The sequence below is a fragment of the Pelodiscus sinensis genome, chromosome 2 (genome assembly GCF_052426305.1).
Source record: "Pelodiscus sinensis isolate ZL-2025 chromosome 2, ASM5242630v1, whole genome shotgun sequence".
In the NCBI taxonomy this organism is placed as follows: Eukaryota; Metazoa; Chordata; order Testudines; family Trionychidae; genus Pelodiscus; species Pelodiscus sinensis.
Window position 1 is genome coordinate 33,023,533 of NC_143053.1, and position 26,974 is coordinate 33,050,506.

A 26,974-nucleotide genomic window follows, 5' to 3' on the forward strand; every position below is an offset into this window, starting at 1 on the left:
TTCTTTTAAAAAATAGCATCAAAATGATCTTTTTACTTAGACACAAAACAGAGCAACCACTTCAGATAATGTAAATTTGGTACTCAAAATATATAATTATCTCCACTTTAATTCTTTCTCACCCAGTATGAATTTTTTGGAGTAAATTGTTAACCATCAGATAAATATTGACATTTAACCACTGGTTTAAGTTTAACATAGAGCATTAAAAAAACTCCAAAGAAGTAAATCTGGCTGAGAGACTCAAACAATCACACACTGCTATAGTGCAATTTCTTAATCCATTTATCATGGTAATAATTAGCCCATGTTGATCCATGTCAGGCACTGATTGCTTCTGGCAGAGAACACTATGCAAACAAGGTCAAGCCTCTATTTGAGTCTGGTGCTGACCTAATTACATTAATGTGCTACTTATTTGTCACTTTATAGCCAGCCACCTGTAAACCAAACCAAACACAACATAACATTGGAATTGGAGGGTATATCTATATTGCAATTAGACTCACATGACTTGCCCATGACAGCTGATTTGGGCTGGGCCTAAGAGGCTGTTTAATTGCAGTGTACCCCATTCTGCTTGGGCTGAAGTCTGAGCTCTTGGACCCTGCAAGGTGGGAGGATGCCAGAGATCCAGCTATAGGCTGAACTTGAACATATACATCACAATTAAACAGTCCATTAGTCCAAGCCCCAATCAGCTGGCAGGGGCCAGCCACATGCTGTATATCTAGTGCAGTATAGTCATACCCTGATATTTTTATGTCTCTGTCCATCCATTCCTTCCATGCCATTAAATTTGTCTTCAGAAAGTCACAAACATTTGTCAGAATTACCTCCAATTATAGTGATCTAGAATATCTGATTTATGAGAAGGGTTTTCTGGATCAGAGTGATTTTTTTGTTAAAACATTGTTGACCCTTTTTTTCTGGAATGGACCACAGTGGCTGTTTGGGGTTTTACTTTGTTTCTTTTTCATTTGTAATAAAATAACTTTAGTTAGCTCTTGCAGAGTTACAGAAAGTAACAGCAATGAGTATGTGTTTGAGATGGAAGAAAGAGTTTAGGATTATTTAAGATTTTGTTTAAGATGCTAAACAAGTTACAATAAATATATATGTAATTTATAGCTCTTTTTTCTTCTTTCAGATTTGCACTAGTCCTTGATTCCAATAGGCAGTGAAGAAATCCTTCCTTGGACTTCTCTGCTTTTACAAATAGATCCAAGTCAGTGAAATGCTGACTCTTATCTTTACCTCAATAATTCTTGAAGCCTGGAGGCTATATACCTTCCAACTTTCCTTAGTTACTGCCTAGTTTCCTTAAATATAGGTAGCATGTAAGTTTTCAGAGAGAATTAACTGAACAGAAATTACCATACCATTTTTGAGCTAGAAGGAAACCAAAGAAGGTTAGACAAAAATAAAAAAATCAAATCAGGATTGTTTGTGATGACCTAAAACTCAAAAAGCACTTTGAAGTATAGTATTTTTTCTAACTTTGCAGAAATATATGGTTTCTTTTAGAGGATTTGGGACTCTGCAGGCTGAACTAAAATTCCAACTCAAAGTTATAAAGAGGCAGATAAAAATGGGAGAGGTGGTAGCATCTCCATAATAAATGTTGCCCTTTACGCAACTCTGAATGCATTGTGCTACTTTAGATTGCCTGCAATATCATCATTAGAGCCCTGCAAATCAACCATGAATGTGGATGTGGATAACCATGGCTCATTTTTGTGGATAACAGATGTGGACATGGATACAATTTTTTTTATCCGCACAGGGCTCTAATTATCAAGTAACCTTGCTTCAATTCATTATTCAATGCCTCTATCTATACTTCTAATTCAGTAGGATATTCTTTCAGATCTCCATGTCTGTATCTCTGCCAGGATGAAATAATACATGCACTTCAACATTTCGCTTCATAACTGGGGTAAAAGAGAACCTCATTTACTCCTACTCAGGAGAACAGGAGACTGACGGGCGGACTGGCCTGGCGGGATACGGGGAATTTCCCGGTGGGCCATCCTCCGAAGGGCCAGCTGGCAGTTCCTGAAGGAGGAGGGGGATTGTGATGGGGCGCTGCATCCCCGGACTTTAAATTCCCCGGCGCCAGCTATGTACGGGGCACAGTGGGGCTGAGGGAGCACATGTGTGGAGTACTCAAATGCCGCGCAACAGCTGAGAGGGGAGACGCCTGGGCGTGGTGTGACATCATGGCCTGGGACTTTAAAACTGCCCGGCCCAGAGTTGCACCACGTGACCCATCTCCAGGCCCGGCAAGTGGTCTGGAGCCCCAGAAGCAGTTGGGGCCCAATCACAGACTCCAGCACCGCAAACTGGAAGGCAGAAGGTGGGAGGGAGGGGAGAGGAAGAGGGGAAAAACAGGGGGAAGAGGTGGGAGAGAAAAGGGCTTGTGCTGAGGGGAGGGGGGCAGAGCAGGAGAAGAAAGGGGAAGGCACAAAGGGACAGCGTGGAGGAGAGACAAATGCCAGGGGGCCAAGTGGAGACAATGAAGAGAGGGAGAGGAGAGGGTAAGAGCACTGGGAGCTAGAGGGGAGAAGAGGGAGGTGCTGGGAGAAGGCTTGAAAGAAGGGGTGGGCATGAGGAAGGCGGGGATGGAGCAAGTCATGTGTGAGGGCACAGAGGCATGAGGGGAACGGGGGCAGAGGGTGGTGAGGGGGTGGGCATCAGGGAAAAAGAGGGGAAAGGAGGCAGGGACAATGAGGGAAGGGAGGGCACCAGGAGGGTGCAGAGGTAAGGGAAGATGCAGGTGCCAGGGGATTCTGGAGGTGAAGCAGAAGGGCAGACACCTGCAGGGGAGGGGCCAGCACCAGAGGAGAGAGGCAGGACAGGTGTGTAGAGGGAGGTGTTAGGAGAGGGGATTAGGAGGGGTAGCTCACACGATCAGAGTGGGGCTACTGGAGGAGTGGATACAGTGGGGAGAGAAGAGCTGGTGGAGGGAGGCTAGTTGCAGGAGGGCTGAGGGCAGAGAGAAGGGTAGGAATCAGGACAGCAGAGGAGGGTGAGGAGTTGGGGGGCAGTAGGCACCAGAGGAGCTGATGGAGTAAGGGGAGGAGACATGGCAGCAGAGGGAAAAGGTAGAGGTTTATAAAATATTTATTAATAACTCAGGTGCCACAGTGGCACATCCAGACAAGCCCCATGAACTCAGTACTGGTGCACAACACAAAATTCATTCTGCTCATGGGAGGAAACTCTTAGAGGGAACACTTCCCACAGCCTCTCTCCCCCCTCTGCCCCCGAGTTAATGTCACACACATTGGGTTAATGCAATTGCAGGATAGTTGCATGAGGGGGGTTTGGTGGGGGCTAAACTAATCCCTATTGGTAGGAGGATGGTGGGAAAAGTCCTTAGAGAGGGGTCACATGACACCTTTTACTTCTGGTCAAGTGTCCATCCTGTCCCGAGAGTGTTACCTCCAGAGGCCTGGCTAATGGGAGTCAAGGGTGTGGTTAACAGGGGTCAGAGGTGTGGCTAATGGGGGTCAAAGAGTAAATTTTTAAAAAATTCTTTGATGTGAAAAAGTGGTCCGTCCTTAACCCATTTCCCGGGCCTATTTTGATTGCCAGTCCGCCCCTGGAGACTGACTACAAATTAGTGGTCTTTTTTGCTTTATCAAGTGTTGACATCTCATTCCCTGCTGGCAGTATCATGTTACTTATTCATTCTAGCCTTGGCAACAAGCTACCTACATTTCTGTTATTACTACTGAGAGGAAGCTATGCCAGAAAGTTAATGCTCTGCTGGAATCATGGGGCGCGAAGTGGAACCAACTTCCAGTTTCAGAAGAGGCTGCTGAATTCAAGCAGAGAAGAGAGGACTGCACTGTGTTTGTCTTCTGAGCTACTCTCTGCACTGTCCATCAGCCATGCTACTGCGAGTGAGATGCCATCCTGTTCCCCTTTGCAGCTGCTGTGTGGCTACACTGCACAATTTTCAGTTGTTTTGGCAAGCATCAGATTTTCATCAGAATGTTTATGCATTAAGTTTCTCAGAACTCTCCCTCCTGGGATCCAATCCTGTTCCCATTAAAGCCACTGACAACATGCCTAGTGATTTATTATTTATGTTAGCATCTAGCAGCCCTGATCAGGAACCAAGCCCTCACTGTGCTAGACACTAAGCGTTCGGCAACACAACTGAAGCACAAATATAGGACACTTCTTGTACCTCATGAAGCAAGGTGTGTACTGATTGCACATAATATTGACTATTAGAGCTGTAAGGTCCCTCTACATCCGAAGTGCTGCTACAGTTCAATCGGCGCGCCGCAAATTCTGAATAAGCACAGTAGAAAAAGTTACCTTATCCTGGAAGACTGTCTTGGTGACAAAAATCTTGCAGCTCATTGGGATGAAGGAGGGCCAGCCTAGGTTGCCCATCACTGCATTAGAAGTTTTTGTTTGCACAACTTTGTGATCACCAGCAGAGCATAGGATGCTTTCTCTCCCCACCCTACCACAGACACTCACTTGCTCTTGTTTCCAAACTGTTTACTATTTCTTTCAGATCATCATGAGCCTTAAGTTATTCTCCCCTCCTCCTGTCAACTACTCTCACAAGCAGCTTGCAGAAACTTCAAAGCAAGCACTGAAATACATGAAACAGGCTACAAAACTAGGCCTGCATGTGTTTTATTTTACATTAGGGAGCTGTTAAGTGTTTAGATATTCTGAAAGAAACTTACAGTTATCACTTAATTCTCTATTTCCAGAATATCTGTAAAGATTTATGGCAGGTTGTCACATAATAAGTGATATATCCCCCTGAGATCTACTAGCTTACTGGCTAGAAAGAGCTATGATGCAGCTGCAGGATGCTGCCTACAGACTTAATAAGTGTAAGTGAATGTGCAATTATGTGTTTTCTGGTTTTAACTAAACCAAATTGTTTATACTGTCTTCTTTATTCCTCCCTCTTTTTGAAACAAGATCTTTTATAAGCTAAAGCTCCCTTGCTGTTAATTTTCTTTTTCTTCTGAATGCTAAAGAAAAGTCACTAATTCACAGCAATGATTCCCATTGCAACAATATCATGACCAAAGAACTTCAAAATATACCCTTAAGTCTTTTTTCCCCCTCAGCACCAAGTTTCAAATAGTTCACTTTAAAATAAGTCTAATATGTTTGGTTCATCAAATCTATTGATAACTGTAAGGGTAAACAATAATCAAGATCTTCATTTTAAAAGAAAAGGGCATTGAAAGATAGCAAGAATGTATAGAGAGTACAGTAGGTGGAAACACAGCAATTTGAATTCCATGGCTAACTCCCTATTCTCCAGCCCTCAAAAGTGCCTGGGTCTACACTTACCATGAAGTCGATGCTCCAGAGACCGAACTTCCAAGGTTCAATTTAGCAGGTCTAGTAAAGACCTGCTACATTGCCCATTGATGGCACCCCTGTGATTCCTAGTACTTCATAGAGTCACAAGGAGTAAGCGAAGTGAACAGGGGAGTTTCTCCCATCAACCTCCTGCAATTGAAATGCTGTGGAAATTCAACTTAAGGTACATCGACACTAGCTAAGCTATTCTCATAGCGGGAGATGTGTATCTTACATCAACATTTTCTCTAAGTGTAGACCTGGCTTGTGTGAGTTCCATGCAGTCAATGATCTTAATGTTGGGTGAAATACTCTCAGCCTTCTACACAAGGATGAATTTCTCTTGTTTGAGGAGAAGTGTGCGGGTAGCTAAGGGAGCCTGGGTGGGATCCCCATAGTTCTGAAAGCACACACTTCCACTTCATGATTTCCACCATCTCAGAAAGACTGATGGTAAAAGGACGCCAGTCTCTATGTCTGCCTTCCATCCCGACCTCAGGTTGGGAGTGGAGAATGTACTTACTCACTAGCCATCACCTACTTCACTTGTGCATACAAAACTTTACCCAGATTTCACCTAAAGTACTTCAGACCACAACAAATCCTTAAGAGAAGTGTTGCAATCTGAGGTGATACTGAAGTTAAACAGCTTACCCTGAAAGAATTGAATGCCAGTGAAGTTTTGAAAAAGTGTAGCCTGAAAGAGTTGAAGAGTGTGGTTTTGAAAAAGTAAAATCAGAAATAAATGCTGGAAGAAGGAATGTGTGGAAACAACCCTAGATACATTTATTAAAAAGTCAAATTTACTCTTGATACCTTATAGTGCCTGTAAGCTATAATTATGAAATCTCCTGTTCGACATTTTTAAAACTTGAGTCTTTAGCCTAACAAAGCCAAAACAATAAAAGTAATAAAAACAAGCGGAATGCTTTCCTTCTTGGAAAGTCACATTAACAACAATGAATTACTCTGCAAAAGAACACTTCAACAAATAAGACAGTAAGCCATAAGGAAATCAGCAACACTGTTCCATCCAGCTAAAGAAAACCCAATTAAATGGCCAGCAATGTGGGGGTGCCCCTCCACATACTAGTTGAAACATATGAACTGAATGTGATGGCTCACCAATGGTGTAGTATCTCCTCAGTTCACTTCTCCGTGGGTTGCGCCTTTGTGTATTTGTGGTGTTTTGCTCCTCTTCAAAAGCAGCTGTCTTAATGACAGGTATCAATTTACTGGCTTGTGGAATCTCTTGTGCTTCTGGTGCTGGAAGGTTGTGTCCTGGTGCAGTAACATCTACAGATTGGGACTTTTTCTTCAACCTACAGGCAAATGAAAACATGTGCTATTAATCCTTGTTTTATAGCTACAATACTGAACTGTTTTTACTTTACATAAAAAGAAAGGTGCTGCAACTAATCAACAACATATTTATATTACAGTGGTCCCAAGTGTAATCAGAGTTTCTTTGTGCTAAGAAGAAAGAGATATTGTAAGCTCTTTGGGGCAAGAATTATCTAAACACGCCAGTCAGATAAGAGATGGTAGGAAGGAGCATTACCCATCAGAAATGGGAGAACTGAAACACAGACAAATTAAGTAATTTGCCCATTGCTGTACAAGGAATAACAGAAATGTAGGACTGGAAGGGATCTCAACCGATCATCTAGTCCAGTCCCTGCACTTGAGGCAGGGTTAAATATTTATCTAGATAGCTAATAGCTGTTTGTCTAACCTGTTCTTAAAAACTTCCAGTTTGAGAGTTTCCACAACCTTCCTAGATAATCTGCTCCAGTGATCACCTACCCTTACAATTAGGAAGTTTTTCCTAATTTCTGGGATCCAAGAAATCCATTTGCCATGAAAAAAAAAAACAGAAAAAATGAGGAATATGCATTTTTACAGAGAATCATTAGTTTTTACATTTCATTTAAAAAACATATACAGTAGAATACCATTTACCCTGGCCTTCATTATCTGGCACTCTATATTTACTGAACTGAGACAGCCTGAGACCCAAGCAGTGGGGTATGGGCTGTCAGTCCAGTGCGGTGGTGCTCCAGCTTCAACTGAAGCCTCAGCTGGGCTGAAAGGGACTGAAGCTATTTGTCCATTCCCTTGATTATCTCAATTTTAGATTATCCAATCTGTTCCAGTCTCAAGTAGATTAGCTAAATGGGGTTACACTATGTATTGGGGCTAGGTAAATTAAAGCTCAGCCTTTCACTTGAATCACAGAAAACCACAGATTTGTATGTTTTTTTTAAAATCAGAGAATTTGGGGGAAGGGGGTGGGGGTTGTAGTGGAAAAGTAGGATTCTTACTAATCTTCAACCTAAATATCTCTTGCTCCAATTTAAGCTAATTAATTCTTGTCCTGTACTTAGTGGTTAAGGAGAACACTTTATCACCATCCTCTTTATAGCAACCTTTTACATACTTGTTTATGTCCTGCTTCGGTCTTCTCTCCTTCAGACTAAACAAACCTTTTTTTCGTTCTTTCCTTATTGGTCATGTTTTCTACACCTTTTATAATTTGTATTTCTCTCCTTTCTCCAATTTGAGCAGATCTTTTTCTAAGTTTGGTGCCCAGAGCTGAAGACAGTACTCAGAAGACACATTATGAGTGCCGGGGACAGTAGGAAAACTTAAAAAACAATGAAAACCAGTATCTTAGAGACTAACAAAAATGTGGATGGTATCATGAGCTTTTGTGGGCACAACCAACTTCTTCAGATGAATGGAGCAAGGGGTCCAGAGTTGCAAAAAATAACACAAAAATAGAGCATGCGGAGGGAAAGGGAAGGGAAAAAATTGTCAATTAGAGTGTCTGGGCTAAATAAGGCTAATTGCGTGGGCTGTAAATGCCCAAAACTTAATTTTTGATGTCATTAGTATGTTCAATGTAGCACCCCATCCAAAAAAGGTCTTTGTTCAGACCTTGATTAAAGGTATCAAATTTTCAGATGAAGGTAAGTTCCACAGTTTCTCTTTTCATCTGTTTTTTGAAATTGCTTTATTACAGGAGAGTCACTTTTAGATCCATTAGTGAGTGTCCAGGCACGTTAAAATGTTCGCCAACAGGTTTCTGTGTGTTACCATTTTGAATATCTGATTTGTGTCTGTGACGGGGTAGGTTTTCCCGCACTAGGCCAGAAGTGGTAGAATCTACTCTGAGGGACAGGGAGGCCACACCCCATGTAACCTACAGGGCATGCTCCCGCTGCTTGGGTATAAAAGAGGGCTACTCAGGGCAGAAGAAGCAGACCTTGGGAGGGGAAGGAGCCCACAGGGCAGCAGTCCTAGCCACCGTAGCAGCTGCAGCTACAGGAACAGCCGCCCACAGAGCAGCACCAGCCCCCGAAGCCACACTAGATGCCGCAGCAACCACAGCTACAGACGCAGCCGCTGCCGGAGCCGTACCAGACGCTGCAGCAGTCACAGCCACAGCCGCCGATGCCTTCGCAGAATCATCAGGTACCGCAGCAGCTGCAGTGACTACGCAGTGACTATGCTGGGCAAGGGAGTCCTCAGACTGGGAGTGACCACCGGAGCCATACGCAGAGGACAGTGCAGTGCACCAGTGGGGTAGGAAGTGGAGGGTTGGCCTCCAGGAGCTCGGTGTGTTCCAGCAGGCATCCCCGCCGAGCAGGCAGTGAAAACAAGCCCTGAGCTGAGACCCGGTGGAGTGGGAGGGCCCGGGGTCCCCTACCTCCCTATCCCATCATAAACCAGCTACCTAAATTTAGAGGAAGCTTACCTGGGACTAGGCCATAAGCCTGTTTTCACCCTGAGGGAGTGAGGCTGTATCTGTGACTAAGCCTGAGGGGCCATAATTACCCCAATAGGGGAGCACTCAGCTTGTGACAAGGCCCAAGGGGCTGTAAATAGCAAAGTAGAGGCTGGTCCATGTGTTGGGAGCAATGAAGGGTGCCCTGGGCATTAGGGCACCCCCATGACAGTGTCCATTTATCCTTTGCCGTAAAGACTATCCAGTTTGGCCAATGCACATAGCAGAAGGGCATTGCTGGCACTTGATGGCATAGATCACATTAGTGAATGTGCAGCTGTATGAGCCTCTGATGTGATGGCTTATGTGGTTAGGTCCTGTGATGATGTCACTTGTGTAGATGTGTGGCAGAGTTGGCAATGGAGTTTATTGCAGGACTAGGTTCCTTGGTGAGTATGATGAAGGTGTGCTGTGTGGTTGCTTGAAAGAATTTGTTTCTAGTTAGGGGGTTGTGTGTAAGTGAGGATTAGCCTGTCCCCTGAGGCCTGTGAGAATGAGGGATCGTTTTCCAAGATAGCGGCACAGGTCTGGGCCCTAGCACCCTGACTCTACTTACACTATATTGACTACATCTTCATCATATGGACCCATGGAAAGGATACCAAGAATTCCATAGAGTTTTCAACAACTTCCAGCCCACCATCAGCCTTAGCCTGGACCAGTCCACACAAGAGATCCACTTCCTTGACACTACAGTACAATTAAATGATGGCCACATTTCCACCATATACTGGAAACTTACTGAACATTATACTTACCTACATGTCTCTAGCTTCCATCTAAGACACATTACCCAATCAATTGTTTACAGACAAGTCCTAAAATACAACCAGATTTGCTCTAATCCCACAAATAGAGACAAACACCAACAGGATCTCTCTCAGGCATTCTTAAAACTTAAATACCCACCCGGGAAAGTGAAAAAACAGATTGACAGAGCCAGACGAGTACCCAGGCATCAGCTTCTTCAAGATAGGACCAACAAACAAAATAGACCACTAGTCATCACTGTAGCCCGCAACTTAAACCCTCCCTGCACATCATTAACAATCTACAACCTATCCTGGAAACCAACCCCTCACTCTCACAGGCCTTGGGGGACAGGTCACTCTTTGCCTGAAGATAACCCCCTAACTTGTAACAAACTCTTTCCAGCAACCACACAGCACACCTCTATCATACTCCTGCAATAAACTCCAGTGCCAACTCTGTCCACACATCTACACAAGTGACATAATCACACTATCTAACCACATAAGTCACCACATCAGAGGATCATACAGCTGCACATCCACTAATGCAATCTATGCCATCAAGTGCCAGCAATGACCCTCTGCCATGTGCATTGGCCAAACTGGATAGGCTTTAAGACAAAGGATTAATGGAAACAAATCAGATATCTGAAATGGTAACACACAGAAACCAGTTGGGGAACCTTCATGCAAATAACAAAAAGACACAGAGGTGTAGCCATGTTAGTCTGCAGAGATGAAGCTGATTTCTGCAACTTTTTGTCTTGCAAACAACACTGCTGCTAATGCATCCCAGGATGATGCTAGCTTTTTACACAACAGTATTACACCATTAACTCATATTTAGTTTGATCCACAATAAATCCAGATCCTTCTCTGCAGTATTCCTCCTTAAGAAGTCATTTCCCATGTAGACTTTGTGCAACTGATTATTCCTTCCAGCTGTAGTACTTTACATATGTCCTTATTGAATTTCATTCTCTTTACTTCAATCGATTTCTCCCTAGTCCTGTCCTCCAGAATGCTTGCAATCTCTCCCAACTTTGGGTCATCTACCAATTTCATAAGTGTACTCTCCATATCATTAACCAAATCATTTAAGATGATATTGAATAGAACCAGATTCAGGAGAGATCTCTGCAGGACTGCACTCAATATGCTCTTCAAACTTGATTGTGAACCACGAAGCTTTTCCAACCAGTTGTGCCTTTGCTATATTTCTCTAACTTATGAGTAGGTCACATGAGACCATACCAAAAGCCTTACTAAAATCAAGATATATCACATATACTACTTCCCTTTCATCCACAAGGCTAGTTATCCCATCAACAAGGATATTGGGTTAGCTTGATATGATTTCTTCTTGGCAAATCCATATTAACTGCCACATATGATATTTCCTATACGGTGCATACAAATTGTTGACTATTTGCTCTGTTAACTTTCTGGATGCCAAAGTTAATCTGTCTAGTCTATAATTCCCTAGCTATCTTTAGTCCCCCTTTTATAAAACAGGCACTATATTTGCCCTTTTTCCAGAACTCAGGCATTATTCCTGTCCACCACAAGCTCTCAGAGATAATTGTTAATGGCTCAGAATCCTCTTCAGTCAGCCCCGTAAGTAGTCTATGATGAATTTCATCAGGCCCTGCCAACTTTTCTATTATCACTGGTAGCTGTGCTATCACTGCTAACTTTTCTGATGAAAAATGAAACAAAAAAGGCATTTGATATGTTGGCCTACTTGGCATTTTGTTGTTGTTGTATTTTTCTCATTCCTGAGTAATGGGCCTATCCTTTCCTTGATCTCTCTCTTAATTCACATGGATAGTCTATGGCAGAGCCATAAACTGACTCCAGATTTTCTGAGTCCTAATCAAATGCCTTAACCACAGACCATCCTTCTCATAGTAACTGTAGTTTCATATTTGTTCCTACTTTATATACCCAAATTATATCACAATTGTTTTCTCTACAATAGTTTCAGGTCCCAGAGAAAATGAGTAAAGATTTCTTCCCCTAATACAGTCATGTAACTGAAACCTTTTAATTAAGATACAACAGTATAGCACACACAGATACTAATGAATCATGAACAGGAACACAGAGAAAATGCATTTATAAATGTTGTTTTTCCAGTGCCTCATTTACACATTGAGCTTTGTGATACAGCTGACACTCTAGGCATGCCTATCCATGATTACGTTATCTAAACATGAGTTGCAATAAAATTATTCAGGCATTAGAACACACAGTGCAGAATATAAACACAGTGCCTGAGGGCTTTAACCACCCAGGAAATGTATTTTTGGGATAAGCCCAAGTGTGAATTTAAACAAATATAGTTATACCAGTATAAGTCCCTATATGTACACTTTTTATTCCGGTATAAGAGTATCTTTCTTCTGTTTCAGTTATGCCACTTGCAAAGAGGTTTAAGCTAAACCTAGAAAAGCCTTTCTTATGCCTGGCTAAGTGCATCCACACAGGAATTCATACCAGTATAACTATTCTCATACAACTGTGTGGGGCTTCTTACAGCCTGGCCCTCGTGATGAAATGGAGGGGTCCTCAGCAATCCACTGTGACTTGTTTGCAGATAAGATAACTCACATCTTGTCTAATTTGGACTCTGGCTGTCATAGAATCATAGAACACTAGAACTGGAAGGGACCTTGAGAGGTCATCAAGTCCGTTCCCCTGCCCTCACAGCAGAACCCAGTACTGTCTAGACCAGTGGTTCTCAACTGTGGGCCATATGGCTCCCCAGGGGCCATGCCCTACCTCTAGGGGGCCACATAGAAAAAACAGAACATTAGGTAAATTATGTACCTTTTTTCCAACTAACAGCGGCTATGAAGGGGGCCACAGAGGTAAACGAGGCTCAGAAGAGGGCCATGAGCAAAAAAAAAGGTTGAGAAACACTGGTCTAGACCATCCCTGTAAGCGGGGTATGGAATATGTTGAGCACATTGCCCAGTTGTTTTTCTTTGTACCAGTTTCAGCTTATGCAGACTGAGGATGTGGACAAGGTGCTTGGAGGAGCATGACTGACCACATGCTCACTCAAACCCTGCCCTTCGTGGCTTATTAAATTGAGCAGAGAAGGGATGACTGGTTGCATCCAGGGAATTATTAATGCGTCTTTTAGATCTGGGATGGTTCCTGCCACCTTGAAAGAGGCGGTGATAAAGCCATTCCTTAAGAAGCCTTCACTGGACCCATGTGATTTGAATAACTATCACCCAGTTGCTAATATTCCTTTCTTGGGCAAGGTTCTTGAGCAGGCGGTGGCATTGCAAATCTTGCAACTCCAAGATTTTTTGGAAGAAATGGATTATCTAGATCCATTTCAGTCTGGCTTCAGGCCTGGTTTTGGAACAGAAAACACCTTGGTTGCCATGGTAGACAACCTATGCCAGGAGATAGACAGGGGAGTGCACTCCTGTTGATTGGACCTCTCAGCGGCTTTTGATACCATTGACCATGATATCCTTCTGGAGTGCCTGGTGGAGCTGGGTATCGGAGATACTGTCTTACAGTGGTTCCAGTCCTTCCTGTCAGAAAGTGGAACTTGGGGGCTGCTGCTCGACCCCATGGCAATTGTACTACAGGGCCCAGCAAGGTTCCATCTTGTCCCCTATGCTGTTTAATACATACATGAAACCATTGGGAGAGGTCATAAGGAGAGATAGAGGACAGTGCCATCAATATGCAGATGACAACCAACTCTATTTCTCTGCGACATCGGATCAATCTGAACCACTGTCTGAAGGCAGTGATGAACTGGCTGAGGTTGAATAGGGTGAAGCTGAATCCTGATAAGACCGAGGTCCTGTAAATCAGGAAACCATCTGTCTGGGAATGTGGTGTGTTACCTGTTCTGGACAGGGTCATACTCCCCTTGAAAGAACAGATATACAGCTTAGGAATCTTCCTGACATCTTTTTTAACATTTGAAAATCAGATATCCTTGGTGGCCAAGAATGCTTTTGGGCAGCTTCAATTGATCCACCAGCTGCAACCCTTCCTGAATAAGAATGACTTGGCTTCAGTGATTCATGCTCTTGTCACATCCCGATTAGATTATTGTAATGTACTCTATGTGGGCTGCCTTTGAAGAGTCTTCAGAAGCTTCAACTGGTCCAGAATGCAGCTGCTGGAGTTCTAACTAATACTCGTTATACAGAGCACATTATGCCGGTGCTCCAGCAGCTGCACTGGCTTCCGGTATGTTTCTGGGCACAATTCAAGGTTTTGATTATGACCTATAAAGCCCTAAATAGGTTGGGACCAGGGTATTTGAAAGACTGTCTCCTCCCATACTTACTTGGGGATTGAAGTTTGCTGGGGAGGCTCTCCTCTGTGTTCCTTCACTTATGGAGACAAGGTTGATATCTACGCGGAACAGGGCCTTTGCAACTTTTGCCCCTAAGCTAGAATTCTCTCTGCTGGGACATTCACCTGGTGCCAACATTGGCACTGGTTCAGCGCCAGACCAAAGCCACCCTTTTTACCCGTGCTTTTATTGGTGTTTGAGAGTGTGTGTGTGTGTGTGTGTCCCTCCTTTTCAGGTGTTTTACCAGGTCTTATGTCGTGCCCCCCACCTTGGGATCTTGTATTTTACTTTAAATACATTTATTTATTGTGCTTTAAACAAATTTTGTAAGCCGCCTTGAATATTTTAAATAGAGAGGCAGGGTAAAAATATTTTAAATAAAGTTAAATAAATAACTGGTAAAACTTTCCTATGTAGACAATCTTTGAGATGATCAAAAACCATATAGGGGATTAGAATAATTGATTTCTATTAGTTTTCAGAGGGTATTGCGTGTACATCATATGGCTATGAACACTTCAGCCACTGCATTCAGACATGCCACAGAATCTTAAAATAACAATACAAATAGTAAACCCTCCCTCAATTGTGCAGGAGAGAAATTTATAAAAATAACAGAATCATAGTGAGGATGATATTTTACCATCAGCATCCAACATTTCAGGAACCAACCATATCCCTACAAGCTTAAAATAGGAGCTGCTATGACACTGCAGTCACTGCAGGCTGAGAAGCTCACTGCACCGGAAGTGACAGTAGTGAAAGATATTACCGCATTTTTCAAAAGCCAGTTTTCGAATGAAATGTTTGTAAAATATATAGTCAACTACCTGATTTTATTCTGGAAACAAAAGGGATTTGTGATGCAGCATTGTCAAATTACTTTGAAGCAGAAAGATGTTAATCTTGCCGAACCTGATACCTCTGCTTTGCCAATGGAAAGGGGCATTGGCCACAGATGTGATGCAACATCCTTTATAGGTACCCTGCTTCCAGAAAGGTTTACTCTATTCACTGGTTGTAATGGATGAAGGCGCACCTAATGTCAATGCAAGGATTTGGTTTATGCAGGAAAATGGTTTTAGTAATTATAATAATTATTATACTAATGATTTTTATTAGTTGTCTAAGTTCTATGGGACATGATCATCTGTAAAACTTATCAAGCTCATTTTGGTAGTGAAACTCTAATAAAAGATAGAGTCATTAGGCCCAATTTCATTTGCAATATTACAGAAATTGAGATTTCTGTAATATTAGGCTTCCCCCCCAGTTTTAATTTTAATTAGCTCACTCTGCACAATCCATAATTTTGCACATATTTTGAGGTTTGCAATATGCGCACACAGCTGGTCCCTTACAAACTTTTTGCAAGCAAATGTCAATTCATCTTGAAAAGTTTAAGGATTCATCTGTAGTTCTTTAGCAGATTCCAGAGTAACCAGAAACATCAAAACAATTACTGTGAATATGGTTTAATTCTGTGGATGCCAAGTATGCAGTATCTTGATACAGACAAGTCTTCCCAAAGCAAAAACAGGGCATGAAGGAGACCACTGTAGCAGGGTGCACTAATACTCAATGTATTAACTAACCCTAACCCTGTAAAACGTAAAAGGCTAAGTAACTACACTTGATTTCTCCAGCAGTTGTGTTATGACTTACAATTTTCTGAATTTTATATCGTACCAAGCACTTTAAAAATGTAATATAGTGGCAGCAAAATATCTGGTGAACTAAAAAATAGCAGACAGAATATAATGCTTAAGAGTTCATATCACAGCAGGCTTTTCTTACATAGGTTTACTTTCACATTTCCAAATTACTGCTACTCACAAAGATCAATTATTACTTTTCTGTGATTTTTCCATGTATTGCCTGCAAGTCAGCTGCAGTTATTTAAAGATCATCCTGTGATTCAGGTAGTGGATTAATTTGCTTATTCATCATGAATGAAGAGGCTTAATCCAAGGACACATGGCCCAGAAAAGTAGCTTTGTGAGTTTCTCCAAAGGGATCATGGCTGACAGCTTTCCATTTCCATTCTTGCCCCAGCTGCTCTAGTAATTAAAATATTCCCCTTCAGTCGGAGTAACACCTCACTGGGGCAGGATAGGAACACTGATGCCAACCTTGCCTCTCCTTTATTCACTCTTTACATCAGTGTTTCTTAAACTTTTTAAGACCGAGGCACACCAAACAATATTTTTTGTTATGAGGAATACCAAGGATTTTTTTTGTTGAGCCAAAATAAAAATAAAAAGTCAGGGGGACGTTAAGGGCGGCCATTTTGAACTCTGTTGTTCGCAGCACACCTCCAACTGCCTCGCAGCACACCCGTGTGCCTCGGAACACAGTTTAAGAAACACTGCTCTACATGCTATTTGTTCAGGAAGCCCTGTGGAGACATGGAGAGCAATTTATGAGTATTCCTGTGGTCAGATGGTGCTGCAGGGAGGGTCTTTGTCCATCCCCCAGTTAGCAGGGAAGTTTACTCCTCTCATTGCAGGCCACCCAGGAAAACTCATGAGTGTAGAATCATCGAATCATAGAATACTAGGACTGGAAGGGTCCTCGAGAGGTCATTGAGTCCAGTCCCCTGCCCTCATGTCAGGACCAAATACTGTCTAGACCATCCCTGATAGACATTTATCTAACCTACTCTTAAATAGCTCCAGAGATGGAGATTCCACAACCGCCCTGGGCAATTTATTCCAGTGTTTAACTACCCTGACAGTTAGGAAGTTTTTCCTAATGTCCAACCTAAACCTTCCTTGCTGCAGTTGTTCTATCCTCAGAGACCATTGCTTCTTGTTTGCCCATTGCTTCTTGTTCTATCCTCAGAGATCAAGATGAACAAGTTTTCTCCCTCATCCTTATGACACCCTTTTAGATATCTGAAAACTGCTATCATGTCCCCCCTCAATCTTCTCTTTTCTAAACTTAACAAACCCAATTCCTTCAGCCTTCCTTCATAGGTCATGTTCTCTAGACCGTTAATCATTCTCGTTGCTCTTCTCTGGACTCTCTCCAATTTTTCCACATCTTTCTTGAAATGCGGTGCCCAGAACTGGACACAGTACTCCAATTGAGGCCTAACCAGCGCAGAGTAGAGCGGAAGAATGACTTCTCGTGTCTTGCTCACAACACACCTGTTAATGCATCCCAGAATCACGTTTGCTTTTTTTGCAACAGCACCACACTGCTGACTCATATTCAGCTTGTGGTCCACTATAACCCCTAGATCCCTTTCTGCTGTACTCCTTCCTAGACAGTCACTTCCTATTCTGTATGTGTGAAACTGATTGTTCCTTCCTAAGCGGAGCACTTTTGTCTTTATTAAACGTCATCCTTTTTACCTCAGATGAAGGAAACTGTAGTAGCAACTGAACAGACACTCTGATGATGGCAGCCATGATACAGCAAAGGACTCAACTACGTGCCTAACTTTAAATAGTTTGATTAGACTAATCACATGCTTAAAGTTTAGCAGAGAATTCAGTACCTTGCTGAACCAGGGCTCAGTCAGTATTGAACCAATGTCCCAGCATAACTTTAGGTGCTGCTCTGCCACTGGATATGCCATATTTCAGAAGAGACAAAAGAAATCTCCCTATTTATTTTCTACCTTGAATCATTAAAGGTTCTATGCCATTTTTGGGAAGAAAACTTATACAGTAAACTTTCGATAATCGGGCACCTTTAGGACCGAGGGGGTGCTGGATTATCAAATATGCCGGACTATCGGAAGTGGGGGCTATGAGGGGTCTGAGGTGGAGGAGGGGATGCACCCCTAGGTGCTGTGGGACCAACCTGGAAGCACCCCAGCTGCTCTGCCCCAGATTTCCCCAAGTCAGCCGCTGCTGAAACTGACCAACGGCTGACTCCAGGAAGTTTCAGCAGCGGCTGAATTGGGGAAGCCGGGGGCAGAGCAGCTCCAACTGTCTGGCTGCCCGGAGCACTTCCAGGTTCCAGATGGTGCTGGACCATTAGGAGTGCCGGACCATTGGATGCCGGACCAATGGAATTTTACTGTCTTAGGAATTTAGAAAAATAAATTACTAGCATGGCTTTGCTTGCCTATATTTCAGAGCGATGTGAAGACATATGCCTTGCCTGCTGAGAAGGAAAAATGCCAGGAGACTTTTTCACTATTTTCTGTCACTGCAACTAAAATATAGCTACATTTCTACCAAAAAGCATCCCTACACAGCTGACCTCACACCAAGCTTTTGGATACCACAACATTCAACAAAGCATTCTACAAATCTAGATGAGGTGCTTTGCATAAGCCAAGAGGAAAAGCTCGCCAAGGGAATCCCAACATATATTTCATTATTCTAAGCCTACAACTACAGAGTTTTGTCTTCTAACTTAAAAAAAAAAGCACAGATTGCTTCAGTTATCACCTCCTCTTGACCAACTGGCTCCCCATGTTCCAAAACAGCAACTTTGAATGACAGGCCACTTTGAAGGTTTCCCTCAATTCTTTTTCCATTAATTCCCAATCCATGTATTGTCTTCAATTCCATTCACTATGCTTTCTTTTAGCCAACAAGGTTACTAAGAATGCAGCACTACTCCCACAATCCAATCAGGGGTCTGAGAATGGGCAATCCATAACAAACTGTTAAATACGAGAGTGGATTGTAGAATCATTTTGTGAAATTAAAATAATGCAGAGCTATCACGAACAACTTAGAAATATATGAGAGAGAGAGAGAGAGAGAGAGAAAAAGAGAGAAATGTTTCATACCTATACCCCTGAGATTCTTGAAAATTAATTGTTGTAGGCAAGACAGAATGCTAAATACCATCACTCATATTAAAATTTCAGCCAATAGAGGAAGTCTTATTAACCTTTAACAATGGTTCCAATTAGCTATGCAATTATACTTTAAAAGACATGGAACAGAACAGAATGTGTAGGTGGTAAAAGGAAATGGAGGCCCTTGCTAATTAACAATAAGCAGGGAAACATCTGCTTACTTCTACATCTCCCAAATTGTATAGATTATACAAGGAATAATAAAACAAAGCTGGAGGCTGGATTTTTTTATCCAACACTTAAGAAAGAAGCCAACAGATTCAATATAAGTAGCTCCCAGCTAATCAGGAAGGAAGAAGACACTAACGAGACAGGGCTTCAGACTAATTTTTTAAGACTACTGAGTGACAGGATATTATGCATAAACAGAGAACACAGACTGAACGTTCTCCTTTTGTTGTTAGCTGCACACCCCAACAGCACACATGGGTGGATAAAACACATTGTCTAAAAGACTATTTTTTCCTAAATCAGAACTGATGGAGAAATATCAGGAAATAGAGCAATATGTTAAAAATAACAAATGCAATACTGTAATGATTAGGGTGTGAGTGTCAGATATAGGGATCAGGGCTAGTAGTCAATGCCAAGAGTCAAACCCAAGGACAGCATCAGGTGCCAAGCTAGGGTTCAGAACTGGAGACAATGTCAGGTACTAAGCTGAAGGCCAAAGCCGGAAACAGGGAAAGGCAGAGGAACAGGGACCTGGATTAGGGCAGGATAGTAGAAATGGGAGTAAGTGGGAGTCTGGGATGGGAAGACAGGAACCAGGAGTAGACAGGAAGGCAGGACTCAGGTAACAGAAGAGGTCTATAGGAGCAACCAGGCATGGATTTCGCTAATTGATAAAATCACTTTCTGTTGAATATGGAGCTCTTCCGACAATTGCAGAGCTGGATATTTCCTCCAACTGGGAGCTTCAGGGACAGGGCCCTCTGCAAGCAAGCCTCAGGCCTGCTGGCAAGGGGATGAAGGAAGGCAAAGGGGACAATTGCTCCAAGGCCTGGTGATAAAAAGAGTCTGGAGCTCCAGGCTGCCACTGCCACTTCTGTGGCAGACAGAACCCAGAGCCCTTTAAATTGCTGCTAAAGTGCCATTCCACATTAGGTGCATGTGCTTACCATGCATGCATTCATGCCGGAAGTGTTTCCCTCAGCAGTATCCATAGGAGAGCAGCTCTGGTGTCCTTTAGAGTGGCACCCACATGGTGTGGTATAAGGGACGCTGTTCACTCCCTCCACTCTCAGTTCTTTCTTGCCAGAAATTCAAACAGTGGGGAAGGAGGTCGGGTCATAGAATGGACACGAGCAAAACTTCTTTAAAAACCAGTTACGGAAACCTCTCTTTCTTTGGGAGAGATTTCTCATTTACATTCCACATAAGGTGCCCTCAAGCAGAAACATCAGAGTTGGATAGAAGTTCACAGCCGTATAGATTAAAAAGTATGCTGCTAGTCCTCTGCACAGAGGGGAATTTCATCCAATTTGAGAAGATGTACAGTTACTGAAAAGGCTAATTTTCAAAATTAAAAGCAGCTGCTGTGAAGACTTTTTTTTCTCAAAATAAATAGAGGTACAGTATATGACTTTAGGAACCAATTACTCACAACATTTAATTTTGTAATAGCAAGTTATATTTCTATAAAACACAGCACGAAAAAGAAAATGAATGCCACCCTCCAAACAAATCCTGGGAGCAGCTAAAACAAATGTCTGGCGGTTTAGTCCGTAAAAAAACCCAACAGATTTAAGCCATTCGCAGCAAAGAAAGAAAAAAAAACCCAACTGACTGAACTTTTACAGTGTGATTGTTCTGTGAAATTGCCAATGTAGGTCTTCAGTCCTGCAAATGAGAGATTATAGAACAAAGACTAATACACTTTTATCTGTGACACATAATATAATACTGTCTCAATATGCCTTAAATAATTATTTCAGAGATTTTTACTGCACACACAGAAGGAGAATAAAAATAAGTTACTTGAATATCTCTGCTTGTTTTCCAGTGATGTGTTCAATACTTGTGGTATTCATGACACCGCAAAGAACTGGTTAAGAATTTAATTCCTTTGTCAAAAGAACAGTGATTTGGGATATGAAACTCCAATCCACACCTAGAGTGTGTCTAGACTACACCTCTCTGTCAACAGAGAGATGCAAATCAAGCACATCGAAATTGCTAATGAAGCAGGGATTTAAATATCCCGTACTTCATTAGCATAAACATGACTGCCACTTTTTTTTTTTTTTAAACGGAGCTTTTTTGGAAAAAACCGGCAGTCTAGATGCAGATCTGTCGAAAATAAACCCTTTTTTGACAGATCCTTGTATTCCAGCATCTGACAAAGTGGGTCTTTGCCCACAAAAACTTATGCTCCAATAAATCTGTTAAGTCTATAAGGTGCCACGGGACTCCTCGTTCTTTTTGCAGATTCAGACTAACACGGCTACCCCTCTGATAGATTGATTTGTTTGAGTTCAGGCAAATAATTTAATTTATTTGGGTGTCTTGTTTAACCAAACACAAAAATGGTATAATACTTATAAAAAAGAATTGTTGTGAAAGTTCATTATGTCTGTACAGTGCTTTGAGATCCTTGAATGAAGAGTGCTATAGATGATGTTTCCATCTCTTGTGATTTTATTCTCTCTCTCATGATATGTAATTATTTTTTTAAACTATGAGCTGCTGGAAGCACAGGATTACATGAGAATCTCAGCTTTAATTTATAAAAATTAGTAAAGTTTCTAGCTCTCATGGTTGCAACGATAACTTGGAAAATGTGACCTAAGTTTGTCCTACGGACACCAACAGTAGAAGACAAGATTTAAAAAGCTCATTTTTTTTTAACAAAATCTCCGGATTTTCTGGGTCCTGATTCAAACTTTTGAATTTTGAAGTCTGGCAGAAAGTGCTATCCAAGTCTCCCCCTGAAAAGAATAGTGGTAAAAGAATTACATCTAATAAAAACTGGGCCAACTTACAAAGAATGATTATAAACAAATAACACAAGTATGTAGGGACAAAATTTGAAAAGCCAAGGCACACAACGAGATTATACGAGCTAGAGACATAAAGGGAAACAAGAAAACATTTTACAAATATATTAGAATCAAGAGGAAGACTAAGGACTGGGTTGTTTCAGTATTCAGTGTGGGGGACAATAACAGAACGTGTAGAAAGTGCTAAAAGACTTCTCTGTTTCAGTTTTCACCAAAAAAGGTGGTGGTAACTGGGAGTCTAATATAGTTTATGCCAGTGAAAATGAATTAGGATAAGAGGCTAAATTAAGGAAAAGACAAGTAAAAAAAAATGAAGACATCAAACTTGTCTAAATTCATCATTGCCTGATGAAATACATCCTAGAATAGAGAAGGAAATGACTGAGGTGATATCTGAGCCATTATTAGTGGTTATCATAGAAAAATCATGGGAGAGATTCCAGGGGACTGGAAAAAGGCAAATATAGGACCAATTTATAAAATGAGAAAGAACAACACGAGAAAGTAATCTTAACTTCAGCAAATACTTAAGCAATTAATTTGCAAACACTTAGATAATAAGTTGATAAGCAGCCGTCATTAAGGATTTGTTAAGAACAAATCATGTCAAACAACTCAACAGATTTCTTTTACAAGGCAACAAACCTTATGGATGTGGAGGAAGTGACAGATATGGTATATCTTGATTTTAGTAAGGCTTTTTATATCATCTTGTGTGATCCTCGATTAAATAAGAAAATACAGCCTAGGTGGAGTTAATACAGTGTGTGTGCATAACTAATTGGAAATCTGTTCAAGAGAGTGTTTATCAGTGCTTCACAGTGAAGCTGCAAGGACATATCAAGTGAGGTTCTGCATGGATCAGTGATGGGCCTGGTTCTGTTTAGTATCTTCATCAATTATTTAGATTAGGGATGTGAACGGCTAGTTGATAAGCAAAGGCTAGTCAACTAGTTGCTTCCCCCCACCTCGCTGCCTCTATCAGAAAGAGGCAGTGTGCGTGGGGGACATACAGAGGACGCTTCAAATGGGCAGCACCACATGGAGCCTGGGGCACTACCACTTTGAAATGCCATGAGGAGCACAGGGCCAGCGGTCCCCTGCTCGCCCCATGCTCCCCGCAGTGCTTCTGCCTTTGAAGTGTAACAATAACCCTAAGGCTACGTGGAGCCCGAGGTCAGCTGGGGAGTCCCCCACTGATCCTGGGCTCTGTGTGGCGCTGACACTTTGAAACACCACGGGGAGCCTGACATCAGGATCCTTGCAGCATTTCAAAATGGCAGCACCCAGTGGAGGCTGGGATCAGCAGGGGACTTCCCCGCTGACCCAGGGCTCCATGCAGCACTGCCACTTTGAAGTACCCCCTCATCTCCTCCCCCTTGGTACCGCTTTCTGATAGAGGCAGCAATAGGGGATGGGAGGCAACTAGTTGACTAGCCTATTGACTAGCACGTCATATCCCTAAATGGAACAATGGAGGTTTAGGTTGGATATTAGGAAAAAAGCTTTCTGTCAGAATAGTTAAGTGCTAGAGCAAAGTGACAATGAAGGAGTCTGGGGATTACAATGATTTTATAACAACAAGAATCTCAGTGTTATAATTCTATTGCCTCAGGGAGCAGGCATCAACATACCAGACAGTGGCATCTGCTGCCAAGGAGTTTAGAGTTAGAAACAAACCAGATTGTGGTGCATTTGTCATTCAGACTATGTTAGACTCCTAGTATTTACCTACCTGTACTGCAGAGTAGCTAACATCAACATATCCCCATGTTACACACATTAATTTGACTGTACAACTTGAGTTTCATGCTTGGACTTCCTTTACATCTTTGTTAAATATCTTAAATATTTGAACTCTATAAGAAATGCAAATGATAAAATATCCTGTTCTACTAGGGTATGTCTACACTACCCCACTAGTTCGAACTAGCGGGGTAATGTATGCATACCGAACGTGCAAATGAAGCCCGGGATTTGAATTTCCCGGGCTTCATTTGCATAAGCCGGCCGGCGCCATTTTTAAATGCCGGCTTGTTCGAACCCCGTGCCGCGCGGCTACATGCGGCACGGGCTAGATAGTTCGAACTAGCAAGCCATTCCGAACTATCTGTACACCTCGTTCCACGTTCCTCGTTCCACGAGGTGTACAGATAGTTCGGAATGGCTAGCTAGTTCGAACTATCTAGCCCATGCCGCGTGTAGCCGCGCGGCACGGGGTTCGAACAAGCCGGCATTTAAAAATGGCGCCGGCCGGCTTATGCAAATGAAGCCCGGGAAATTCAAATCCCGGGCTTCATTTGCACGTTCGGTATGCATACATTACCCCGCTAGTTCGAACTAGCGGGGTAGTGTAGACATACCCATAATGATTAAGAATCATATACTGACAGAATGAAAAATGAGTTTGTTTGAGTTTATGGAGAGGATAAGAGGGCTAAACAATGTATACAACTATTAATTTTTAGTACATTTTCATTGTGGATTATCCACTTGATAAAGATAGTTACTTGTAAGACCGTGCATTCTCCTTCCCAAAGTTCTGTCCATAAGAGCAATGTTTTTTAAATGTTTGTTATAAAATATACTGATAGAAGTGTATGGACTATCTCACATTCATGTTGTACACCACTGTACTGAAATAAGTATGTTCCAGTTAGCTTTCTCTTGAATGCATGGAATTCATGTATATTTCTTCTACAGGTTAGACCTCTCTTGTCCAGCACCCTCGGGACCTCACCTGTCCGAAATGAGGGAGTTTGCCAGATCATGGAAAGCCCCCTGCCACCGGCCTCCCAGGATGCTCCCCCTCCCTGTGGCTGGCTCTGCTCTGGCCCCACTGCCACTGGGCTCCAGCCTGCAAGGCTTGATTTTGGCCTTCAGCCCTCTGGGACTTCAGTGGGATGGAGCTCCTGAGCTGCTGTGGCCCCTCTTCTCCTCTGCCTGACTAGGAATCCCCGGGAACAGAGCTTGCTAACTGTTCTACTTTTGCCATGCTCCACCAGCTGCCCCGCTACTGCCCCTCCCAGCCAGGGCTCCCAAGGGACAGGGCTTGCCATTTCCTCTGCTGTCCCACCCAACCCAGGCTCCCCAGGGACATGGCTCCCAGCAGGTTTGCACTCCCAGGTGCTGGGGCTCTCTGATCCAGCAGCATCCTTGGTACTACCAGACCACAGATGTTACCGGACCACAAAGTCCCAGATTTCTGAGGTTCAGCCCATATTTTATAAATAACTGGAAAAGAGAGCAATGGTGTTTTAAGCTTTACGGTTGACATTCAGGAGACCACCAGAAGTTTTTTCCCCCTTTCAATGAAAATTAAAGATCTCCAGAACAAAGCATGAAAGAATGTACACATCTGAGTATGATGGAAGAGTTTGTGCTATTAAAGTATATAAAATACAAAATGCTTTAATAATGTAAAATGCAAAACACTTTCTTGGAGTTTAACAGTGCTCTGGCTTGTAGTGAGGTGCAGTGGCACATAGCGCTCATGCCAGAAGTCCCCACCGGTTTTGGAGAGACCGATCTCTGCGCTTTGGTGAGTAGAGCATGCCAGAAGTTGAGAGGCAGGACAAGAAGTATAGTAAGTAGAATCTGTAGCTCAGGTGGGGGAAAGCCAAGAAGAGAGAGAGAAAGATTCCTTCTGTCTGCTGCAGCCTTTCAGCCCAGAACCTAGCTGGATAGCACCCTGTCCCTAGAGGAGACAAAGTCCAGAGAAAAGGTGCTAAGCTTGCTAGAGACCGAATGCTCCAAGGAAATGGAAGATCCCTGGACATCAGAATCTCTCTTTGGATTGTGGTAGGAAGTAACCCAGGGAATGCAGACTTTAGTCCAGTTTTGTGGCTGGTGCTTGGCTTGGCGTATTTTGGTGGGATCCTCACTGACTTAGCAGCAGAGCCTTCTGCAGCTGTTAGGGCCTTGTGCAGGGACCATGTGGAGTAAGGTGGGCCTAGGCTCCCTTACCTCCTATGACCATCCACCCACCTTAGGCTACCTCCCTGAGCCAGAAGGCCAGGCAAAAGGCTGCTTATTGACCAGCCTTGTTCGATGGCCACCTAGACCATTTATTGCTTGGCCCTACCTGGGGACTAGGGCCTCCCAAGCCACAGCCCACTAACTCTCGCTTGTAGCTGGACTGATCCCAGAGAGAGGCCTCCCTTGAACCAGAGGGGGAGGGACAACTGCCAGTGCACTACACAGTTCTTACCACCCATAAAGGAGTCCTTTTTCATATCATCGCACAGCAAGTTTCAAACTTTTTTTCCTCATGACCCAGTTGAAGAAAATTGCTGATGCCAGTGACCCAACATAATTTGATTAGAGTGTGGGTTCTGGGGTGGGGGTGAGAATGAGAGCTTGGGATATAGAAGGGGGCTTCCACCTTGGGATGTCGGGGGGGGGGGGGGCAAGACTGGGCCAGGAGGGGCTTAACTTCAGCAGTTCACTGTGAAGGTGCTAAGATACATTTCCAGCCTCTCCTGGCACTGGAGACTATGCTGTGCCCCAGAAGCAGCCTGCAGCAGGTTCCTGGCCAATGGGAATGAAGAGTTCCCCTCCATCCCAACTTAGGAGTTGGGCCTGCTGGTGGTCCCTTCTGGGGCGCAGTGTTGTCTGCAGTACCAGGACAGACAGGTAGCCTGCCTTAACTCTGCCACTGTCACCTGATCACCCTGCAGCAACACCCAATACAGTGCCTGACATTTCACGATACAGTCCTGGGACACAACCCTATGTCTGAAAATTGCTGCCATAGCATGTAAGAGAGAACTTCAAGAAGGCACCAAGAAGGAAAGGAAATCTTATGTTTAATGCTGTCAATATCTCTAATAGTTTCTCCATAAATGTGGATTGCTTCTGGGTTTTTTAATCCAATTAAGCAGTGCTAGTTGTAACTGCAGTTTTACA

The 26,974-nt window shown here is 42.9% G+C and overlaps 1 protein-coding gene across 5 annotated transcripts in view; it reads right to left on the reverse strand.

Annotated features, from left to right (window-relative positions):
- OXR1 (oxidation resistance 1) overlaps positions 1-26,974 on the reverse strand; it is a 397,147-nt gene that overhangs the window by 180,562 nt on the left and 189,611 nt on the right. For 3 of the 5 annotated variants that reach the window (XM_089776181.1, XM_089776183.1, XM_089776186.1), the window contains exon 3: positions 6,481-6,677. In XM_089776181.1, coding sequence (XP_089632307.1) covers positions 6,481-6,677 — 197 coding nt within the window. Of the gene's footprint in view, positions 1-6,480; positions 6,698-26,974 lie in introns of those variants that run through there. The other 2 variants (XM_089776184.1, XM_075920224.2) reach the window with 1 other exon arrangement.